This window comes from Pungitius pungitius, chromosome 11 (assembly GCF_949316345.1).
Source record: "Pungitius pungitius chromosome 11, fPunPun2.1, whole genome shotgun sequence".
NCBI classification, from domain to species: domain Eukaryota; kingdom Metazoa; phylum Chordata; class Actinopteri; order Perciformes; family Gasterosteidae; genus Pungitius; species Pungitius pungitius.
In genome coordinates, this window is record NC_084910.1 from 10011463 (window position 1) to 10031336 (window position 19874).

A 19874-nucleotide genomic window follows, 5' to 3' on the forward strand; every position below is an offset into this window, starting at 1 on the left:
ACCCACGGTGGTAGACCCCCAGCAGGCTCTGGTGTTGGAGCAAGAAGTACAGACCCTGCTGCGGAAGGGAGCCGTAGAACGAGTTCTCCCCCCAGACAGAGAGTCAGGCTATTACAGCCGGTACTTCATCGTTCCAAAGAAGGATGGGGGTTTGCGTCCAATTCTGGATTTCTGCCGTTTGAACTGCGCTGTTGCGAAGTTGAGCTTCAAGATGCTCACTCTCAAACAGATCGCGGCACTCGAGGACAAACGTGGACACAAGGACTGGTTTGTCACAATAGATCTCCAGGACGCTTACTTTCATATTCCCATCCTCCCTCGACACAGGAAGTTCCTGAGGTCCGCTTTTGTGGATAAAGCTTACCAATACAAGGTCCTTCCTTTTGGCCTAGCCCTCTCGCCCCGTACGTTCACCAAATGCGTGGATGCAGCTCTGGCGCCATTGCGTTTCCAGGGCATCCGTATTTTGAACTACTTGGACGACTGGTTGATTTTAGCGCCCTCCGAGCGCCTGGCGGCCCAACACCGAGATGTTGTGCTTGCTCACATCAACCGTCTGGGGCTGAGACTCAACACCAGGAAAAGCGTGCTGTCCCCAGCACGTAGGACCACCTTCCTGGGCGTTATTTGGGATTCGACCACGATGCGGGCACACCTGTCTCCCGCTCGGGTAGTTTCCATCCTCTCTGCTGTTCAGCAGGCTAGGCTAGGCCAGCCACTCACTGTGAAACAGTTTCAGAGACTGCTAGGTCTCCTGGCAGCGGCATCCAATGTGATCCCTTGCGGCCTGTTACACTTGAGACCGTTGCAGTGGTGGCTCAAGACCAAGGGGTTCTCCCCGAGGGGGAACCAGCACCGTCTGATCACTCGGCGCTGCCTGAGGGCCCTGGTCATATGGAGGCACCCTGGGTTTCTAGCACAAGGGCCCGTTTTAGGGGCGATCTGTCGTCGGGTCATCCTCACGACAGACGCTTCCCTCACGGGCTGGGGTGCGATCATGAGTGGTTACTCAACCTCGGGGCTGTGGCGGCATCATATCCGGTCCTGGCATATAAACCAGCTGGAGATGCTGGCGGTGTTTCAGGCTCTGAAACACTTCCGCCCTGACGGACCAGACAGACAACACATCAGTGATTTCCTACATCAACCATCAGGGGGGCCTGCGCTCTCGGCCGCTGAACAAGCTAGCCCGCCAGATCCTCCTGTGGTCCGTCGGGAAGCTCCGCTCGTTAAGAGCGGCTTATATCCCGGGCGTCTTGAACCAGGGGGCAGACACCCTGTCGAGGCAGGGGCCGAGGCCCGGGGACTGGAGACTCCACCCAGAGGCGGTGGAGTTCCTTTGGGGACACTTCGGCCGCGCTGATGTGGACTTATTTGCCTCCGCAGAGACAACTCATTGTCCTCGGTGGTTCTCCCTCACGCACCCCGCCTTGGTTGGCCTGTACGCTTTGCTCTGCTCCCAGGGGTTCTGGATAGGGTCCGTCAGGACGGCGTCAGCCTTCTATTAGTAGCCCCGTTCTGGCCGGCCCGAGTATGGTTTGCGGACCTAATATCACTCCTCGCAGGCCCCCCGGTGGAGATCCCCATCAGGTCGGACCTGCTGTCTCAGGCGTCGGGGTCCATAGTTCACCCCCACCCTGAGTTTTGGCCCTTGAGGGGGCCCGCCCTTTAAGGTCCGGTCTCTCGACTGAGGTCGTAGAGACCACCTCCTACTCCCGCCACTAGGAGGGCGTTTGCCGGTAGATGGTGCCACCTGCTGTAGGAACATCTGCGGACCCAGTTAACTGCCCGGTCGGTTCAGTACTGGAGTTCCTGCTATGTTTCCCACAGGTCTTCCCGTCTGCCTTTGGGCATCTCTCTTTCTTTGTGGCACCCTGTCCTCCGTTCCTGACGTCGGACCAGGCGTATAACAGAGCCGCAGCAAGTGAATGGTTGAGGCCATGACACTTGCATATGAATCGGCCGGCCAGCACGCATCTCGGCTGTCCGGGCCCATTCTACCTGAGGTATGGCGGCTGCAGAAGCCCTCCTGTCGGGGACTGTACCCTTGCCATAAGCACAGGTGCTCTCGTCTAGTATGCGTTTTTAAAACTTCACACCACGGTCACTTGCTCGTATGGTGAGTGGGTATAGGGTTCCCACAGCGTCTTTACGCACCTTGAGTTCCCTGAGAGGGAACGTTTCTCGGTTATGTATGTAACCTTCGTTCCCTGTAGGGAACGAGACGCTGCATAAACGTTCTGCCATACTCCCGGCCTGCCCGTGGCACTCGATTCGGCCTTTCAGAGATGAATGGTCCTGCCCTTCAGGTCCCTTATAGCGCCCTGGTCCGGCGTCCCCGCCTATGACATACCAGCTCGCCATTGATTTTACACGTGCTTCATGGCGCGGTCACGCAGGGGCGTTCCCACAGCGTCTTTACGCAGCGTCTCGTTCCCTTCAGGGAACGAAGGTTACATACGTAATCGAGAGACGTTCTGTTTTGATGCATATTTCTTATATTTTTGCATATAATGCTGCAGGCCAAATAGTTGTTTAAATTCATATTAGTATCTAGATTATAAAAATGATGTTTCAGTAAACTCTACGCGGCAGACTGTTTGCTATATCTACAATATTTATAAATAACCATTTATTATGTAACGAATCTCTAATCCGTGGCAAATATATATATGGTAAATATCCATTCAAAGACGATTGTTTTGATGAAAATAGTGCAGCGGAAGTTTCTGTTGCAGCACTGGAAACACACAGTAGGGGGCGACAGTTCACCATAACTTAAAACAGCATTGGTTACTACAATTCAATTCTTTCAGGTCATCAACCACAAGTAAATCAGATGCACGTATGTTACTGGCATGTAAAGGCACAGGAAAGTACGGCTGAAGACTAACGGGACATTATTGAACCCATCAATTCTGGATATGAAAGCTTCCCGGTTGAGTATCGACCATCTGGTTTCCTGTCAGTTGAAACCACATTCATTTAGTTTTTCTGCATAATTTCCGCCCTTTAAGTCCTCCGTTGATGTGCAGGCAAAACCCAAGAATTATCAAGGCAACGACTCTCTTTCTGCCCTGGTGCATGGGTGTTAAAATCATCATCCTTCTTTTATCCTGGAATCTGAAAGGTAAGCAGCAGAATGTCATCCAAAATTCAACTCAACAACTACGCGTTAAAAGGAAATTAAAAAAAATAAAACCATAATGGTAATTTCCCTCAATTCACTGGGACATTGGGGAAAAAATAAAAAGTTGGCAAGTACAAATAAGACTAATATGTTAATGTCTTCTGTAACATAATTCCCCCTGTTGTGGCAGCTGCCTGCTCTGTGACCTTCCAACAGCTGAGGGGGAAAAAAAATTTTTGGGATGGTAACATTGTTCATACTCTACCCCAAATGAATAATGCTCTCAAATAATAGAAACAATTTATAACATTTCATGAATAACTTAAAACGTATGATGCAAATTTGCTAAAACTAAATTGATTTGAACAGAATGTTTCCACATGTTAATGTTTCTATGATAAACACTCCTAACCTTGGCCCTATTAGTATTTGCAACAGTGAATACACACAAACAGCATTTGTTGGACTCTGTAGCTTGGGGGTAATCGATCGGATGGGATCACTGCATTAGAGATGATATATAGAAGACTAGGTTATTTTTAACATCATGTCAGGTAAATCTATATTCCATCAGTTGAATCTGAATCTGTTTTTATTTTCGCAGCACTAAGTTCAATCATTTTGACTGGGCAAAAGTTTTCCCCTTTTGCTTCTGTGTCTTATGAAAGTGTCAAGATTGTAGAGGAAAGTGCATTGAGGAAGGGAGGGAATGGTTGATCGAAACCTCTGACTGCCTCCCTTTCAGTCTCCTTTTGCACTCAAAAACGCAAAACACCATTTTATCACTTAGCTCAAGAGGGATGGAATGAAATGCATTTGAAGTTGAGAGCACGTCAAACTGGAAGAATATTGCCATCTTGGACTCTCTTTGATTTAGAATGTGTCCAGTTCAGGATGCCAAGTAATTGCCTTTGGATCTGCTGTACAGAGTGTTAATAATGCAGTGAAGGGGGTCACCGGTTATTGACTGCGCCCAAATCTGTTGAGAGCTAACTTTTGAATGTGGAATGATGCTGCAGGTTTGATATATTCTGACAAAAATGGTTGGATATCTTGAGAAAGGAAATGTAGGTATCCTAAAGATCAAGCTTCGATCACATGCAACTTTTCAGATGTTTGAAGACAGCCATGTTTTTCAGGAAAGTTTTCCAGGGGAGGGGGCATTGAAATAGTACAAGATATATGTCACGGTTTGGTCTCTCTTCCTGTTTTAGTTTGAAGTTTCATGTTCATTGTGGTCCTGGGTTAACTTCACTTCCTGCCTTGTCCTGTGATTGCCTGAGTGTTTCCACCTGTGTCTAATCACCTGCACCTCCCTTGTGTATTTAAGCCCCGTGTGCCTGTTGTCCCTTGTCGCGTCATTGTCTATGTCTACCCATCGTTGGTGCACGTTCTTTTGGCTTCTGTTCGTTTTTGTGCAAAATAAAGAGCACATTTTGGAAATCTGAATCCTGCGTTTGAGTCCTCCCTGCCTGCCTTCAACCTGCACCCTTGACACCTGACAATATATTACGCATGGTTGCGTAATTATGGGTGAAATGCCCCGGAGCAGACTCGCTCAGTGGTCCCCTCGAGGGCATTTGAGGACAAGCTGTGGAACTCCATTTAACTCCTATCATGTTGTTTTTGGACTCTTGTTGAGCTGACTGCCTGTCATGATAGTGTGATATAAAGACACTGCCAAACAGTTAGTGATGCCATCATGTGGGCGGCCAGTTATGGCTTCATGCTCGAGCACGTCTGGTGTTTGCTGTGACTCACTTTCTCAACACACCTTCTATTAAACGATCGATACGGCCAGCGACTGCCTGCCGACTCCTTATTCAATCACAGGATACAGTGGTGGTCGGTGCATTCATAATTAATACAATATCAATATTTTATTTTTTTAATATCATGGTTATTCATTTATCACGAACACCAGTATATTGCAACATTCCCGGACTGACAGAAAAGTCAGTAAAAGGGAGACAAGCTTAAAGACATCCTTTAAGCCTAGAATTCACATTAGTTGTGTGTTTTTTCTCTGTGACTTTGTAGGAAGGATTCAGGGAAAACTAATCTCAATTTAATCAAAAAGATCTAACTGTTAGCTGGGAAAGATGGGAATATGCTGCAAGTTATCAAAACTGAAGCAATAAAGAAGAGAGGCAGTTAACTAGTGTCTGAAAAGAACACATAATAGAGTAAAGAACTCTACAGACTGCTTTAAAACATCCAACTTACCAAGAAATGAATGAACTCAATAAATTAACTCGTGTTACAGGATGCTTTAAGCTGTAGAACAGTCTGGTTGAAGTGGATTCATTTCAGGAGTCGTTTATTTCTAGACATGGCAAACTAGAGTCTAGAGTCTCTAAAGGTCCTTTTATAAATATCAATAAACTGAAGGCGGGCGAGTACAATAGTTTGATTCAAAACTTAAATTAGACCAATAAAAACAACCTTTGCATGCACTATGCAAATGGCTGTGAATAGGGCCCAAAATGTCATCTCCATTTCATAGTCCTTGACAATACCATTATCATGTGTAATGAGGCTGAAGATATTCTCATGGAAATTCGGCTCCACTCTTATCATCTGCCGGAAGCTATTAAAAGAACCTTCCAGGGCTTTGTGAGGGTGAAAAACTCAGATGGCAGTGTCCAAAGCTCCTGATTGGATTCACATGCAGAATTTGTTGAAACCAGGATAAGATTTGGGTTGAGGTTTGTAGTGGGAGACAAATCCAGACGGGGGGCTCACATCTCGAGTTGCAAATGGGGCTGTAAACAATACGCTGCACACGGAGAGAAGTTCTTAGCCCCAATATCCATTGGCTGCTACGAAACTCCCATAGTGGGTTGTTCTATTATTAAAATCTTTGTAAATGTTTGTTGTAGTATACTTTAAGGTCAGTAACGTTTCAGCCCTTAAAAGTCACGTCAGACACCTTATTGTGCCTTAACAGAACAGAACAGAAGTGATAGATGCCAGTTTACCGCTCCGTCCCTACAAAGCTGTGATAGGTTTGGAGGTCCATCCCCAACTACTTACTGTCCTGTTATTATATGGACCAGCAGGGAAACAATGGTCATAGAGACATTGAGAGCTGCATTGTTCATCCGCACCTCGGTTTTCTTGGCTCCAGTGTGCTATTTGGATAACGACAATCAACCACAGAGGATCTAATTGAGGATAAGGGCTTTGGATTCCAGCCGGCCTTCTCCCATTGAACGCTTTGCCTCCCACATTAGCGGTTGAAGGAAAACAGGAAACTCAGATGGCAATTAGCCGCTCTGTTGCCCACTTAGAGACTCTGGCTTCAGAGTCCCACATTCAACAATTTACTTAACTGTGCTGGTAAAGTGGAGCTTTCTTTAGACTTAATATGGATATAATTCCTTTTTATTTACTGATAAACTATGTATGACTGACAGTTACTACCACGGTGCAGGAATAGTTTACTTTCTTGTCGCTTTTTAATGCTTGCATAGTGATCTTGATTTGACTTATTCAAGTAGGCCAATGCTGTTTTGGCTCAGTGTTTAAGATGGAGACGGACTGTGCAAACCTGTGCATCAGCACCAGTTGGTACTCTACCTGCGAGTACATGGCCATCTGGGAACGGTGTGAACACTTACAGATGTGAGCTGCTGTAACACCCTGTCAGGTCACCTCCAAGTCGTTATCGAGGATTCAGTGGATCCCCCCCCGTCATCCGTTTCCTTTTCTTGTTTGGTTATTAAAGGATGTCAAACTGTAGACTTCTTCCTGACCCATTACAAGCTTGAATTGTGATTTGACAAAAGTCAATTAATGTGTGATAAAATGACATCTTCCTTCAGTTCGGTGATTTTAGTATTCATTAAAATCCAAAGTCAATTACCCATAACATGTTCAAAGTTACTACTTATTAAAGGAATAGCGTGTTTGTTCCAGTTCATTGAAACATTGTTCACTGTACATTGTATTGGAACAAGTTGCCAGGTTGTAAAACATCACTTTGTGAATGTGTTTATTGACACTCAGCATCAACATGTTGGTCGCTTAGTGACCGTGGAGGTCGCTTAGTGGCCTTCCGGCCTCCGTGGGCACCTAGAGTGCACTAGAGCTTTCTCTCCACACCCGCCTGATACTCTGCACCTCACCTTTCCCCACTGAAGAGATTAAATAGCCTTTTTAGGGTAAAGAGATTAGCTGTAGGGCAGCCCAGTGGTCCACTCACATATTAGCTACTCCTTGTCATTAACCAAATCAAGTCTTGCTTACTTTTATCACCTTCTTGTGCTGTTTTGAAAGCAGTGTTGTCCTGGGATACAGCTTTTTATTTTATGTCGTAAGTTGGTTGAGGGGTCTCTCAAGGTGTGGTCCAGCACGCTGCATGCGATGTCCTTGCTGTCTTGTAAACATGTCAGTACTGTATGTGTCACCGTAAAGCCAGGAGCCTTCCCAGAGGATGACAAAATGCAGCCTTGAAGAAAAGGGCCTCCTCTGCTCTTTTAGGAAGATTCATATGGAGATTAGGCAGCTGTTTCCTTGACGACCACATTTTACCAACTTAGATTTTTTTGCCTCATCACTGATCACTCTGGTTCACTCTCTCAAACCTTGTATTACCTTTATTCCAGATGGTATGAGTGCACTTTCTTCTCAATCTTGTTTAAGCATCTAGTTCTATAACTCAGGTCTCATTGCTCACCTCTTTGTACATTTGTATTCACATATTATGTTTTCCTTCAATCAGTTGTACCACTAAACGTGTTTCCTTTGCTGCCTTCAAATGCACATTTCACTCTCCTCTCAATTCAGAGGCTCTTGGACAGTAAATAACCTACACAAGAATCACCAGCAAACATTTGGACCTTGACCTTAGCTAAGTCAAATCCAATTTCCTTCTTCTTGCAGGTGTTACAGGGATCTCTGATAATGGTCATGTCTATTAGAGATCTTTGCCTCTTTGTGCTGTTGCATAAGACATCCAGTAGCACTTGAAGTGAGTTCTGTTGACATCAGTCTAACACAGCCAATCAACAAATACTTTAATCCTAATAATTACCCTAAATATCTGTGGGATTCAGTTTCCACCGCCTCTTGTGCAAAAGGTCACAACCATCATTTTTCACTTCACACTGACATTCTGAATTTCATACAAACTTTAATTGAATCAACAAAACACAACAAGGAGCTTGAATTTGAGCATTGTCACCACTCGGTTCTGCTCCGCAAATGTCGGCAGTTACGAACCGCACTCTGAAAAGAAACTTTGGCTTTGTATGTTTCAAGGACAGAAGCTCTGCCATCGCCTGTAACCCGCAGTGGATGACGGCGATGACTAACCGTGCTCTTTCTGAGGACGCGCTGCCTTAGACCTTGATGTGAAGAAGAAAAACTTTCCACCTTGTTTATGCTTAGTTTTGTAGCTTAACTCAGTCATCATTACGTGGAATCATCGTTGCTATTTGAACAGAAACAATGAATCGGACATAGTGGCCCTACCTCAGCCTCCATCTAGGGCCACTCGGCTTTGATCACAACTCTGTGTATATTCAATGGATGACACATGGCGTGGTAAAGTTACACCATTCACTGTTCAATTGGTGCATACTGTCCCTGTCCTGCATTATCTAAACTGTGCTGGAATACAGAAAGGAGAAATCCAATCGAGTCCTGGACCCGGACACATCGCTGTTGCATAAATAATTGCATGACTGAAACTGTCTCATTGTAACGGAGGAATACTCCTTTGAAAGAAAAAAACAAAGAGGAAAATAACATAAAGAGAGGGGGGCTGGGAGATTTCCATTCAGCAGCTATAGCTACTGAGTGTAAATATCAATAATTACATGGTATCATCCCAAAGCAATCAGGAATCCCTTTTCAATTTACACAAGGAATTATTTATTACATTGTCAATGGTGTTAAGAAAGACAACAACATTAAATGGATTTGGCAAGCCTCAGTAACTTTGCAATCAGAGGTACTGGTGCCATTGGTACGTGATGAACTGTGAGTGTGACTAATTAATTTCTCTTCAACCGTTCAACCAACTCTAAATAAACGTTCTATATGTAAGATATAATTTGCTATTTGTTCCATGGTTTGCCGTGTTTCTTCATAATAAGCCGGAAAGCTGCAGAACTACACAAATAAGAGTGTTCCAATTTCCTCTAAGTGATTGCCCACTTGTGCTGACACCTCAATAGCTTACAGACTAATAAAATCCTAAGTACCTCATATCTGCAGTTGCCAATTTAAAATGTTACACTCGCTAGCCAACAATTTCCCTATCCAATAAGAATTACGAAAACATAAGAGGGAGAAAAGGACAAGATCCCAATAGAAATGTGTTGATTTTATGCTTAAAAAAATACTGCATTAAGGGGATCGCAGTGGGGAGGAGGGCAAAATCATCTATTTAATTTAAAAATGAAAATACACAAAGAGTCAGATAATTTTGAATGTTATGCACCGGTTCTTCTCTGAAATCATATTTAATTAATGGCCTGCTAAAATAAACAGTACTTCAATTCAATATCTGTCTGTAGTAATGACAGCAATAAGACAATTTGTATGAAGCCAAAAGAATTTAACCACTAAATGAGTAAAACGGGCCCATTGTGGGGTGAGAAAAAGTCCCCCTTTATCCCCTTAAAAAATGCACAAACCTTCTGACCCCCCTGGCCCTGTTAAAAAATGTTCATACATTTTCTACATTCTAAAATAAACATAACTGTAAGTTCCTTGTAAAACTGTGTATTCATTATTAATGCACATAATCTAAATACACAACATGACATACATTTCTTGAGCCTCAAAGATGCTTTAAAATATTCCCGTTTGATTTGTTTTACTACTTTGAGAGTTTAAATAATCTGTTGTGAGACAGATATGAGGGCGACATTATGGTTCTTTCTGTCCTGCACCTCCACTGCATAACAACACAGCAGGGTTCTGTAACTTTTCAATTTAATAATGCATGGACGCAAATGCTTCCCTGTCAGGTTTTATACTGTGTTTTCTTTTATTTACCTCCATGTAAGCTACCACTGTGCCCACTAATGGCTGTGCTACATTGAGACTGTCTGCACACAGGTTTTATTTTACTATGTTTTGACAGTCTCTGAGTTTAAAGTGAACCAGGTTGATGTCTACATGTTGCACTCTGACAATAGGGTAAAGGTAGTGCCAGGCTGTACGGTTTAATTGAATGTTTTCTTATTGTCACTGTGACACATGTTTTGTCTTATTCTTAGCCTTTTTAAATCATGTCCTGATAATGATGAATAACATTGAAATGTCACCCTCAAACAACAAATTGAAAATCCTTTTCATTTGAGTGTGTTAATATACACCAATAATAGTTCATGCTCACCCAGGAGTCAGAGGAAACCAAAAGTTCAAACGGGTCAGACTTTGGTTCTATACGTGGCTTGGCGTGTGATTGTTAGATAGCGATGCAATGTGACAGCGAGCAGAGGCTCAGTCCTCCGCTGTGCTTCGGCTTCGTCAGCTGCAGAAGAGATGAAGAAATATAATGTATAAATTCCTTCTTTCTCTGGTCTTTCAAAGGTTATAAAGTAGACCAGCTCATTTGAGAAATGCTGTTGTGCGTGAGATAAGAAACATCACAGAAAACAAACCATAAAATGTGAAGACACTGTGAGTGCAACAAGTGCAACATCTCAATCAATGCAAGATGTTTGTAAGTGTCATATATTATTCATTATGATTGAATCAATCAGCAGCAGTTGAAAGTAACCAATATTATTTTCAATTGGTCATTCCTAAATCAAATGCCATCCTCATCACTCGATCTTGATGCAAGACCTCAATATGAAGCCCACTTCAAATAGTCTGCACTCTGTTTTCCGTGCCATGAATTTGATGGCTTTGGTTGGCCTGCTTAATGCTTCCCAAGGTTTCCATTGGGTTGATGAGTGATGCAAGTAATACAGCCTGTACGAATGGTGAGTGATTGTCCCTCCGGGGAAAACATTAACACCACAGCACAAACAGCAGCATTTTGTCTGTGTCGTCTTCTGCACTGCATGTCTACATCCATTTCTCTCTCTTTCATAACACATTTTGACCACATCTCAAAATTTTGTATAGAGATAGATGGAGAACCGCAGAGAAAATTGCTCATTATGTACACTCAGTCTTCTGCCATTACAGAGAGCACCTACCTTGCACTCATACGTTATATTATTTTTAGACCTCTCCATTGGAGGGATGGATAGCACTTTAATCTAACCCTGTACGTCCTCAGAGCTCATAAAGCAGCGGGTGTCATATACAGTTCTCCCACACAGCTGTAACTGAAATTCTAATGAGTTTACTTCCTGAACAGCTGTGCCAGTCATTTCATGCCGTTTGGGTTTGCCAGTCCCACTGTTGTTCAACTGCGATTGAGACTTCTTTGGTCCAGTTGTCGTAAGATAAAAAGTCGGTGTAACACAACAGTTATTACAACGCATCGACTGGGAACAGTGAACATCTGTGCGTTTCTTTTGCAATCCATTCAGTATTTGTTGAGATATTTGAATCTGGACCAAAGTGCTAAACATTAGCGTTCAGAGATCATAGATCGCTGCATCGCTAAAAAACTCATCAAGTTGAGAACTTTGTCCAGAAGATCTTAGCAGTGCTGCAAACAAACATCCCTCACGAATGAAACATAAATCAGCCCACTAAAGATCCTCTCAATACTGCTCTTTGTCTTATGAAGACACGTGTCGTCTCTCTTTAGAAGGAGCAGCAAAGGGGAAGGCATCGGAGCTGTCCCTGTTCCTCTGACTGTGCCTATGATGCCGGCTGCTTGAGGGAGGGGGATTTTGTAAAGGTCACTCGCAGAGTGCATAACGACTGACACAGTTTTAAACACACGGCCACAGGAGGATTTGGATCTAGCTGCGTTGAAATAAACAATTACGCTGGAGAGGCCCTCTCATACAGACTGCACAGTGCCACGCGCCAATTCCAGCAGACACACAATCCGTTGCGCGATCTTAATTTGAGAACTAATGTTCTCAGTAATGGGCTACAGACAAAATGCGGCTCAATGAGCGCTTTAATGGAAAAATATAGAGAGACTCATGCGTTTGGCCTCAAAAGTCAAACACATGGGTAATTAAAGATTTATGTTGCATGTTGTCAGCTGAGCAGGTCAAGTATACTAGAAAATTAACAAAGATTGTCCCCAAAAATCTAATAGCAAAATATAGATTTCTCAAATAAGGTTTTGCTCATCCAGTTGTAATTGATTCCAACACAATTTATCTCACAGCAAATGAAAGTGAAGGTCAACAACTTGTAGGATTGAGTTCAACATCCACACACTTCACCGCCATAGGTTATTGAAACCGTACTAAATATTTGATCAGCCAAGCTACCGACAGGTAATTACATAACTCTTGCGGTCCGGTCATTCCATATTCAGAACAGTCGGCCCACTAAAGAGCACCACTGGCACAAGACCCCGGGCCACAGGGTGCCCGAAGGAGGCGAAACGACTCAATGGAGCGCGTCTAAATGAGCTGCAACGAAAAGACGTGATAGGATTGGATTTGTTTGATCATCTGCTGTGTGGCGTGCAGTAAAGATGAGACCACAGGCTACAGATAAGAACACCACTTTGGCCAGGGTATAAACTGCGCAAGAAAACAATTCTTTCTTTGTTCCCTAGTGCGCACACAGACGCACTAACATACGGAAAGAGAGAGGAGGGGCGGGAGAGAGAGGGAGGCAGAGAGGTAGAGAGAGAGAGAGAGAGAGAGGGAGAGAGAGAGAGAGAGAGAGAGAGAGAGAGAGAGAGAGGGGCGCCTCATTACCGGTTCGCCGTTCGGTTCCCGTGCACCTGCTCTGGAAAGCTCTGACTCTTCTCCATGCGCCGCAATTGCGCCTGAAGCTCTGCTGAGATGGCACTTTCTCTCTACTCCTTTGGTGATTTGAACGACTCGGTCTCCATGACTCCTCTGAACGTCACGTTGACCGAGGACCCGCCGCGTGTGTCCTCCAACATCAGCGACACCAACAAGGCTGCAGGCAGGGACACCACCAACCTCATCACCGCCGTCTGCATCACGGCTCTGTACTCTCTGATCTGCGCGGTGGGACTGCTTGGGAACATCCTGGTAATGTTCGGAGTGGTCAGGTAAGGACTCAATGATCCACTAACTAGTGAAAACAAAAACAAAAACATACTTTAATGGGGGGGGGGGGGGGGGGGGGTTTCAAATCATTTTGGATGTTAGGTTGTATTTGCCCACAGTTTCAGTGTGCTGCTCTCACACCCACCCACGCACTAAGACACACACGCGCGCCCTTCCACACTCTCAACGGCGGTGGGATTAGATCCACTGGGACGATTGTAGTGGTAATTCATGTCTTCATATATACACATATATATATGTATATTTGTAGAGCTTGTTGCTGCAGTTTAATTCCATGCCACTACTGTCATATTGTAGACCATGGTGCTGAAGACTGGTCACTGCAAATGAAACAAAACGATCGCCACTGAACATCTTAAATAAAGGAGAAGTCTAAGATGATTTATCAGAATCAACCAAACGTATTATTGTCAAATTTCAAACCAAGGCAAAGGATAGTTAAAAAACATTGCTTTGTGCCCTTCTCTCAGTCCCCGGTCCTGCCTTACTTTAACTATCCAGCAGATTACATGACATGTCATTTAGTTGACGCTTTGTATTTAAAGCGACTTACATTGCATTTTAACCTATGGCTTACATTTTGCCTGGGGAGAAATTGGGGGTTGGGTGTCTTGCTCAGGGACACTTCGACATGGCACATGGAGCAGCTGGGATTTGAACTACCAACCTTCGAGCTTGCAGCGCATCACACTATTCCATGAACCACCTCAACCAGATGCCCTCAGACTGTCGACGTTCACACATCCTCAACCTGCTGCACACCTGCTTACTTTTTCCACATTCCATTGCCACTCTCCCCATAAGATCACATCCCTTTGGTCCTTGTCAGATCAACAGCATGACTGTTTACTGTCTGTCTACCTGCCTGCTTACTTACCTGTGTGCCAAACTGCAATTGCCGCTGTAAACATTTGAGAATAAATCACTGAATTCATCCTGATGCCTCATCATCTGTCTGCATTTGGATTCAATCCTGTTTCCCTGCATTGCCAATCGTGACAGAATGTCATGAAATGGTTATTTTAAGTTAAATCAGGTATCAGGTCCAATACAACAGCTTCTGATACCACTTTACCGTTAACCTCTCATTAGTAAATTGAGCCTAACAAGCCATCAGGCTGGAACAAACAGATGCACAAACAGATTATTCATTGTTTGCATTGTATGCAGAAAACAGACCCCGGATTGTGCCTCTGAGCTACAATGTTGTGGACATATAGTATATAACCACTTTAAAGTCTCCACTTCATTACTTAGTTTAGGTCAGGGGTCCCCAAACTTGTTCCTGTGAGGGCCAGATAACTTTTCCCTTCTCTGGAGGGGGCCGGGCTCAGAAAAAGTGTGACGATTGCAGTGGGAGCCTAAATGTAAATATTTATTGTTTTCCAGAAAGCCACATATAACCAAATAATAACAATCCGGGATATTCACAGAAAAAGTCAGGAAAATAAATAATATCACTTAATGAAATAAATAATAACCAATAAACCATCTTCTCTGGGATCTTTACAGAAAAAAATGAAATAAATAATAACCACCACCGCTTCTTGACAGATGAGAGCATTGAACAAACAAATAATGGTTTGACCACTGCAGGTTAAATACCCTGCATTCTGAATCAACCTTTGCTCCATTATTCCGTTCTACTTCACAGGGGCTAGTCTAGGATTTGCGTGGCCAGACTGGAAAAAAAAATCAAAATGCCCCTCTGGTATTGTATTGGTGTTCAGGGGGCCGGGCCAAGTGTGAAGGCGGGCCGTATCTGGCCCGCGGGCCTTAGTTTGGGGACCACTGGTTTAGGTAATGTGTTTTCAGCTTTGTACCTGCCTTGCTCTGTCTGCCTGTGTATTGAGAGTGGGTGTAACAAGTGTCTGTTCGAGAGAGAGTGAGTGTGTGGTGATGAGAATAGACCCAGATGAAACGTTATAGCTTAGTGAGCAGTTTATCTTCACATGAATAAATACTGAAACACTTTGTCAGTCAAACGAAAAGTCCAAGCATGATTTGTCAAAGTAATTGTCATTGACGTATGTAATAAACAATATTATTAAAAGAATCATGGTGTAGTATGCCATAAAATAATCTTGTAATCATTTAGCATGCCATAATGAGGTCACAAAATAACAAGTCACAGTATGTAAAAAAAGTCACTGTGTATGATTGATCGAGAGTCGATATAACGTGTAAAAAAAGTGTAATGAGTAAAAGTACGGTATATCAAAAGTATATTAGGTTGCAAAAAAGAGTATGTCTAAAATCATCTTATAAAATCGTATATAGTATATGGTATACTGGTATAGTATGGTAAAAATAAGTTAATTAAGATAAAATATAGTTGGATGAAAATAATCGGAATATAGTTTATTCAAAAATTACATCAAGTCATTTTATGCTATTTAGCTGACGCTTTTATCCAAAGCAACTTATACATAACAAGTGCATTTTAACCGTAGGGATAAAACTCACTTTTTAGTCAAGTCTGAAGAGGTGTGTCTTTAGTTTGAGGCTCCCTGCGGTCCTGATGTCATCAGAGAGCTTGTTCCACCATTAAGGAGGAAGGACAGCAAAGAGTCGAGATCTTGTCGACAAACATGTCATTTAAAGTTATGCAATGGTATCGTAAAAAAATCTATACCATAAAGAAAAATCTTAATAATGAATATGTATTTATCAAGTATAGAATGTCAAAAAGGGTCAAAAATACTTACACTATAGTCCCTTGAACAAAACGTCAGTTTGGTTTGTAAAAAATCTGCCAGAAAAGGTTTAGATTAAAGTCAGTCAGAAGGAATCATAGTATAGAATGTAGAAGATAATCCTAAAATAGTATGTCTTACAAACTGTGAGAAGTATAATAAAAGCCACAGTACAACAACAATAACAACATCTTGACTGTCATCATGGGTTAAAGCGATCCGTCCTTTTCCCCAAACTAACCAGGTACATCAAGCTGAAGACCGCCACCAACATCTACATCTTCAACCTGGCTCTCGCCGACGCTCTCGCCACCAGCACCCTCCCATTTCAGAGTGCCAAGTACCTGATGGGCACGTGGCCCTTCGGGGAGGCGCTGTGCAAGGTGGTCATCGCCATCGACTACTACAACATGTTCACCAGCATCTTCACGCTCACCATGATGAGCGTGGACCGCTACATCGCCGTCTGTCATCCGGTGAGAGCCCTGGACTTCCGCACGCCCGCCAAAGCCAAGCTCATCAACGTGTGCATCTGGATCCTCTCCTCTGCCGTCGCCGTGCCTGTGATGATCATGGGCGTCACCAAGGTGACGTCTCAAGGTGGGAGATTTAAGCTGTTGGAGAAAACATCTGAAAAATCACTGTGTCGGCTTTTTTAGCTACTTTACGGTGCAACTGTTGATTTCAGGCGGTGAGCTGGGCGGTTGAGTTGAATTAGCTTCCTCATGCTGCTCTATTAAACTTCTAAACGTTTTAACTCCTTAGGAACCACTTCGTGCGAACTCAGATTCCCCAAACCGGAGCGGGATTGGGACACAGTTTTGAAAATCTGCGTGTTCATTTTTGCCTTCGTGGTTCCCGTCCTGGTCATCACCATCTGCTATGGTCTGATGATCCTGCGGCTCAAGAGTGTGCGTCTGCTCTCCGGCTCCAAAGAGAAGGACAGGAACATGCGGCGGATCACCCGCATGGTCCTAGTGGTCGTGGCCGCCTTCATCGTCTGCTGGACTCCCATCCACATCTTCATCATTGTCAAGACCATGGTGGACATTGACCGCAATAACCTCCTCGTGGAGGCCAGCTGGCACCTGTGCATCGCGTTGGGCTACACCAACAGCAGCCTCAACCCTGTGCTGTACGCCTTCCTGGATGAGAACTTCAAAAGGTGCTTCAGGGATTTCTGCCTTCCCTACCGCCCCCCCCTGGAGCAGAGCAGCTTCTCCAGGGCGCGCAATAGCACAAAGGAACCTTTGTCTGTCTGTGCTCCCGCAACAGCACAGAGACCGTCGGCCTGACTAGGCATGGATCAGTGGGGCGGGGGGCAAGTTCAGGATGACCTCCAGACGGAGGTCACACAGTTCTCCACCACAGGAGTCTGAGTAAGCAGATGATCAGCTATTATTGTAAAGTATCGTTGGTGTTTCTTTTCTATTTTGACACAATTGTCTAAGGGTTGTCATTCCCAATGATGAGTGTGCACAAGGATACAACGGTACGTCCTTAGAGTGTGTATATACATAAGTGCATATACAATGCAACCCTATGAACAAACACACACGCGCAGTGCAGTCCAACTGCATTGGTGTAGTGGTGTGTTGTATTGTGTTGTCTGCGCAACATTAAGCAGGAGGTTCAAGTGCTGACTCTGAGCTTTAAGGGTGTTTAAAGGTGATCATATTGTCAGTCGGGACGTAGATCCTAAACAGAGAAGGTCCAGTGGAGTCTTTTCATGACCAAAATGTTCTGTAGGGTTTTATTGGCAGTGAAGTCAGTGATGTGACCCTAATCCAAGAGATCATGTGTTTCAAACTGTCTAAAATACCATTCAGCAGCAAGAAGTATTCCTGTTTCTGGCTTCTCAGAAGAAGATAGTTGTGTATTCACCCTTCCTTTATTGGCTTTGGTAGCCATCAACTCTTGAGGGAAATAACAGCATCTTTAGCTGCTAAATGCTACTCTACACTCGCTAGTAGCTGTCTGGTGTTGCGTACGGTCAAGCCTTAGACCTTTGATGAAAACGATTACATGGACAAAAAAACTAAAACAATAATCTGAAAGACGCGATGGGAAATAATTACAGACAAAAGCCTCCCTCAAAATCAAGAACAATTTTCAACTTGAATGAATGTTTCAGGGTCATTTTCTCCACATTCATCCATCTGATACTTACTGATATTGATGTCAGGTGAAAGACGCCTTTAATATCAGGAAAATGCGGCCTGTACGATTAAGAAGGGAGGGCTGAGCTTCCTGCGTTTGTTCACCGTGAACATCATTATCATTAATCAGCTGACTCATTGTGCTCCTCCGGCAGCAGGGCTGCTTGTTGTTTTGTAAAGCGTTCCCCAAAACGTTGTGCTGACAGTAAAGTGAAGCCCTGAAGGGGAATGTGGCGCCGCGGGTTCAACTCATAGTTGACTGAATGACCTCAAACTGGCATTGAAGCGATACTATTTACTCAAACACGTTAACACGTTAGGAACTATTACGGCTAATGGACAAGTTTTCACTGAAGATCTTGCAGTATGACAGTAGAGAAGGGAGAAGACATTACAGTCAAACTGAAGTCTCTAATCTTTCAAAAAGCATCTCTATATAAAGGATAACGATAGTATTGTTCTGTAACAGCATATGAAGTGGTGATGTGATTTATTTTGTTTCAATGTGCTGTCAAGCTGTTGTATCATTAAGCTACCCTTGATTTATTAGTACAAAATAATGTAATAGATCTATGTATCTACACTAAGTGCTATAAACGTCAGGTGAAGGATTCAAAATGCAGCATGGTTGACAATATATCCATCAGATTTAAAATATCTATCGTAAAAATAAAGCTTAATTCAGCTCCATGTTCTTTTTGCAGTGGGAAAAATGCTTGAATGTTATATGTTTTCAAATGTTGTGTTTCCGCAGATAGAGTATATAAAGAACATTATATAAGTGTAATAACTGTCTTATTCATTTGATAATGTCAGCGGCCGAGGTGAAGAAAAAATAAGTTATGTTGCCAACAACGCCACCTAGGTAAAGGCTAAGAGCCCTAGGAACTCAACTAAAACAAAAGTCCAGGTTCTTTATATTTGGGGGAGAGCAGTGACATAATGACCCAAAAGGAGACAAGGGCGGAAATACTAATAAAAAGGTATTTATTTTAATATAAATGCTTAAAATGTATCCTAAACCCTAAAATAGTCCATCCAAGGCCACCACAGCAGAGTCCCGCACGTAGATCTCCCACCAGCCACAACACTGGGTTGACAGCCGCCCTCTGCTGCTCCTGCTGCTCGTGCTGCTCGTGCTGCTCGTGCTGCTCGTGCTGCTCGTGCTGCTCGTGCTGCTCGTGCTGCTCGTGCTGCTCGTGCTGCTCCTGCTGCTCCTGCCGCTCCTGCCGCTCCTGCTGCTCCTGCTGCTCCTGCTGCCACCACAGCTCCAGCTCCAGCTCCAGCTCCCGCTCCAGCTCCAGCTCCAGCTCCAGCTCCAGCTCCAGCTCCAGCTCCAGCTCCAGCTCCAGCTCCAGCTCCACACTGCCACGTGTCCTCTCTCTGTTCTTTCTGCTTCCCCCAGTCTCTGTCCACCTGTCTTAAAAAGGGAACAGCCCCGCCCTTGGCAGTTCTCCATTGGTCCCTTTGCCAATTAGCGGCTGATTGTTGGTGTGTCACTGGGGCAGATTGTCAATTAAGGACACCATGCCAATTAAAACGGCAAACAAATTGCCACACAAATCATGCAAGCAAACAACAAAAACCATGCAGTAATATCAATAAAATAAACCAATAAACATGCAATTGTCCACCCCGTGACATACCCCCCCACTTAAATGTAGGCAGTCCCTGCCACTGGACAAGCCTAGTCTCGATATCGGCCTGGTGGTAGTCCACGGGTAGTTCGTGTCGA

The 19874-nt window shown here is 44.0% G+C and overlaps 1 protein-coding gene across 1 annotated transcript; it reads left to right on the forward strand.

The window, feature by feature from the left end:
* Positions 1-13027: 13027 nt before the first annotated feature.
* Positions 13028-18924, forward strand: oprd1b (opioid receptor, delta 1b). Its single transcript, XM_037453996.2, has 3 exons — positions 13028-13265; positions 16225-16580; positions 16746-18924. Exons 1-3 carry the CDS (start codon positions 13030-13032, stop codon positions 17273-17275), a joined length of 1122 nt encoding a protein of 373 aa, XP_037309893.2. The 5' UTR covers positions 13028-13029; the 3' UTR covers positions 17276-18924.
* The last annotated feature ends 950 nt before the right edge of the window (positions 18925-19874 follow it).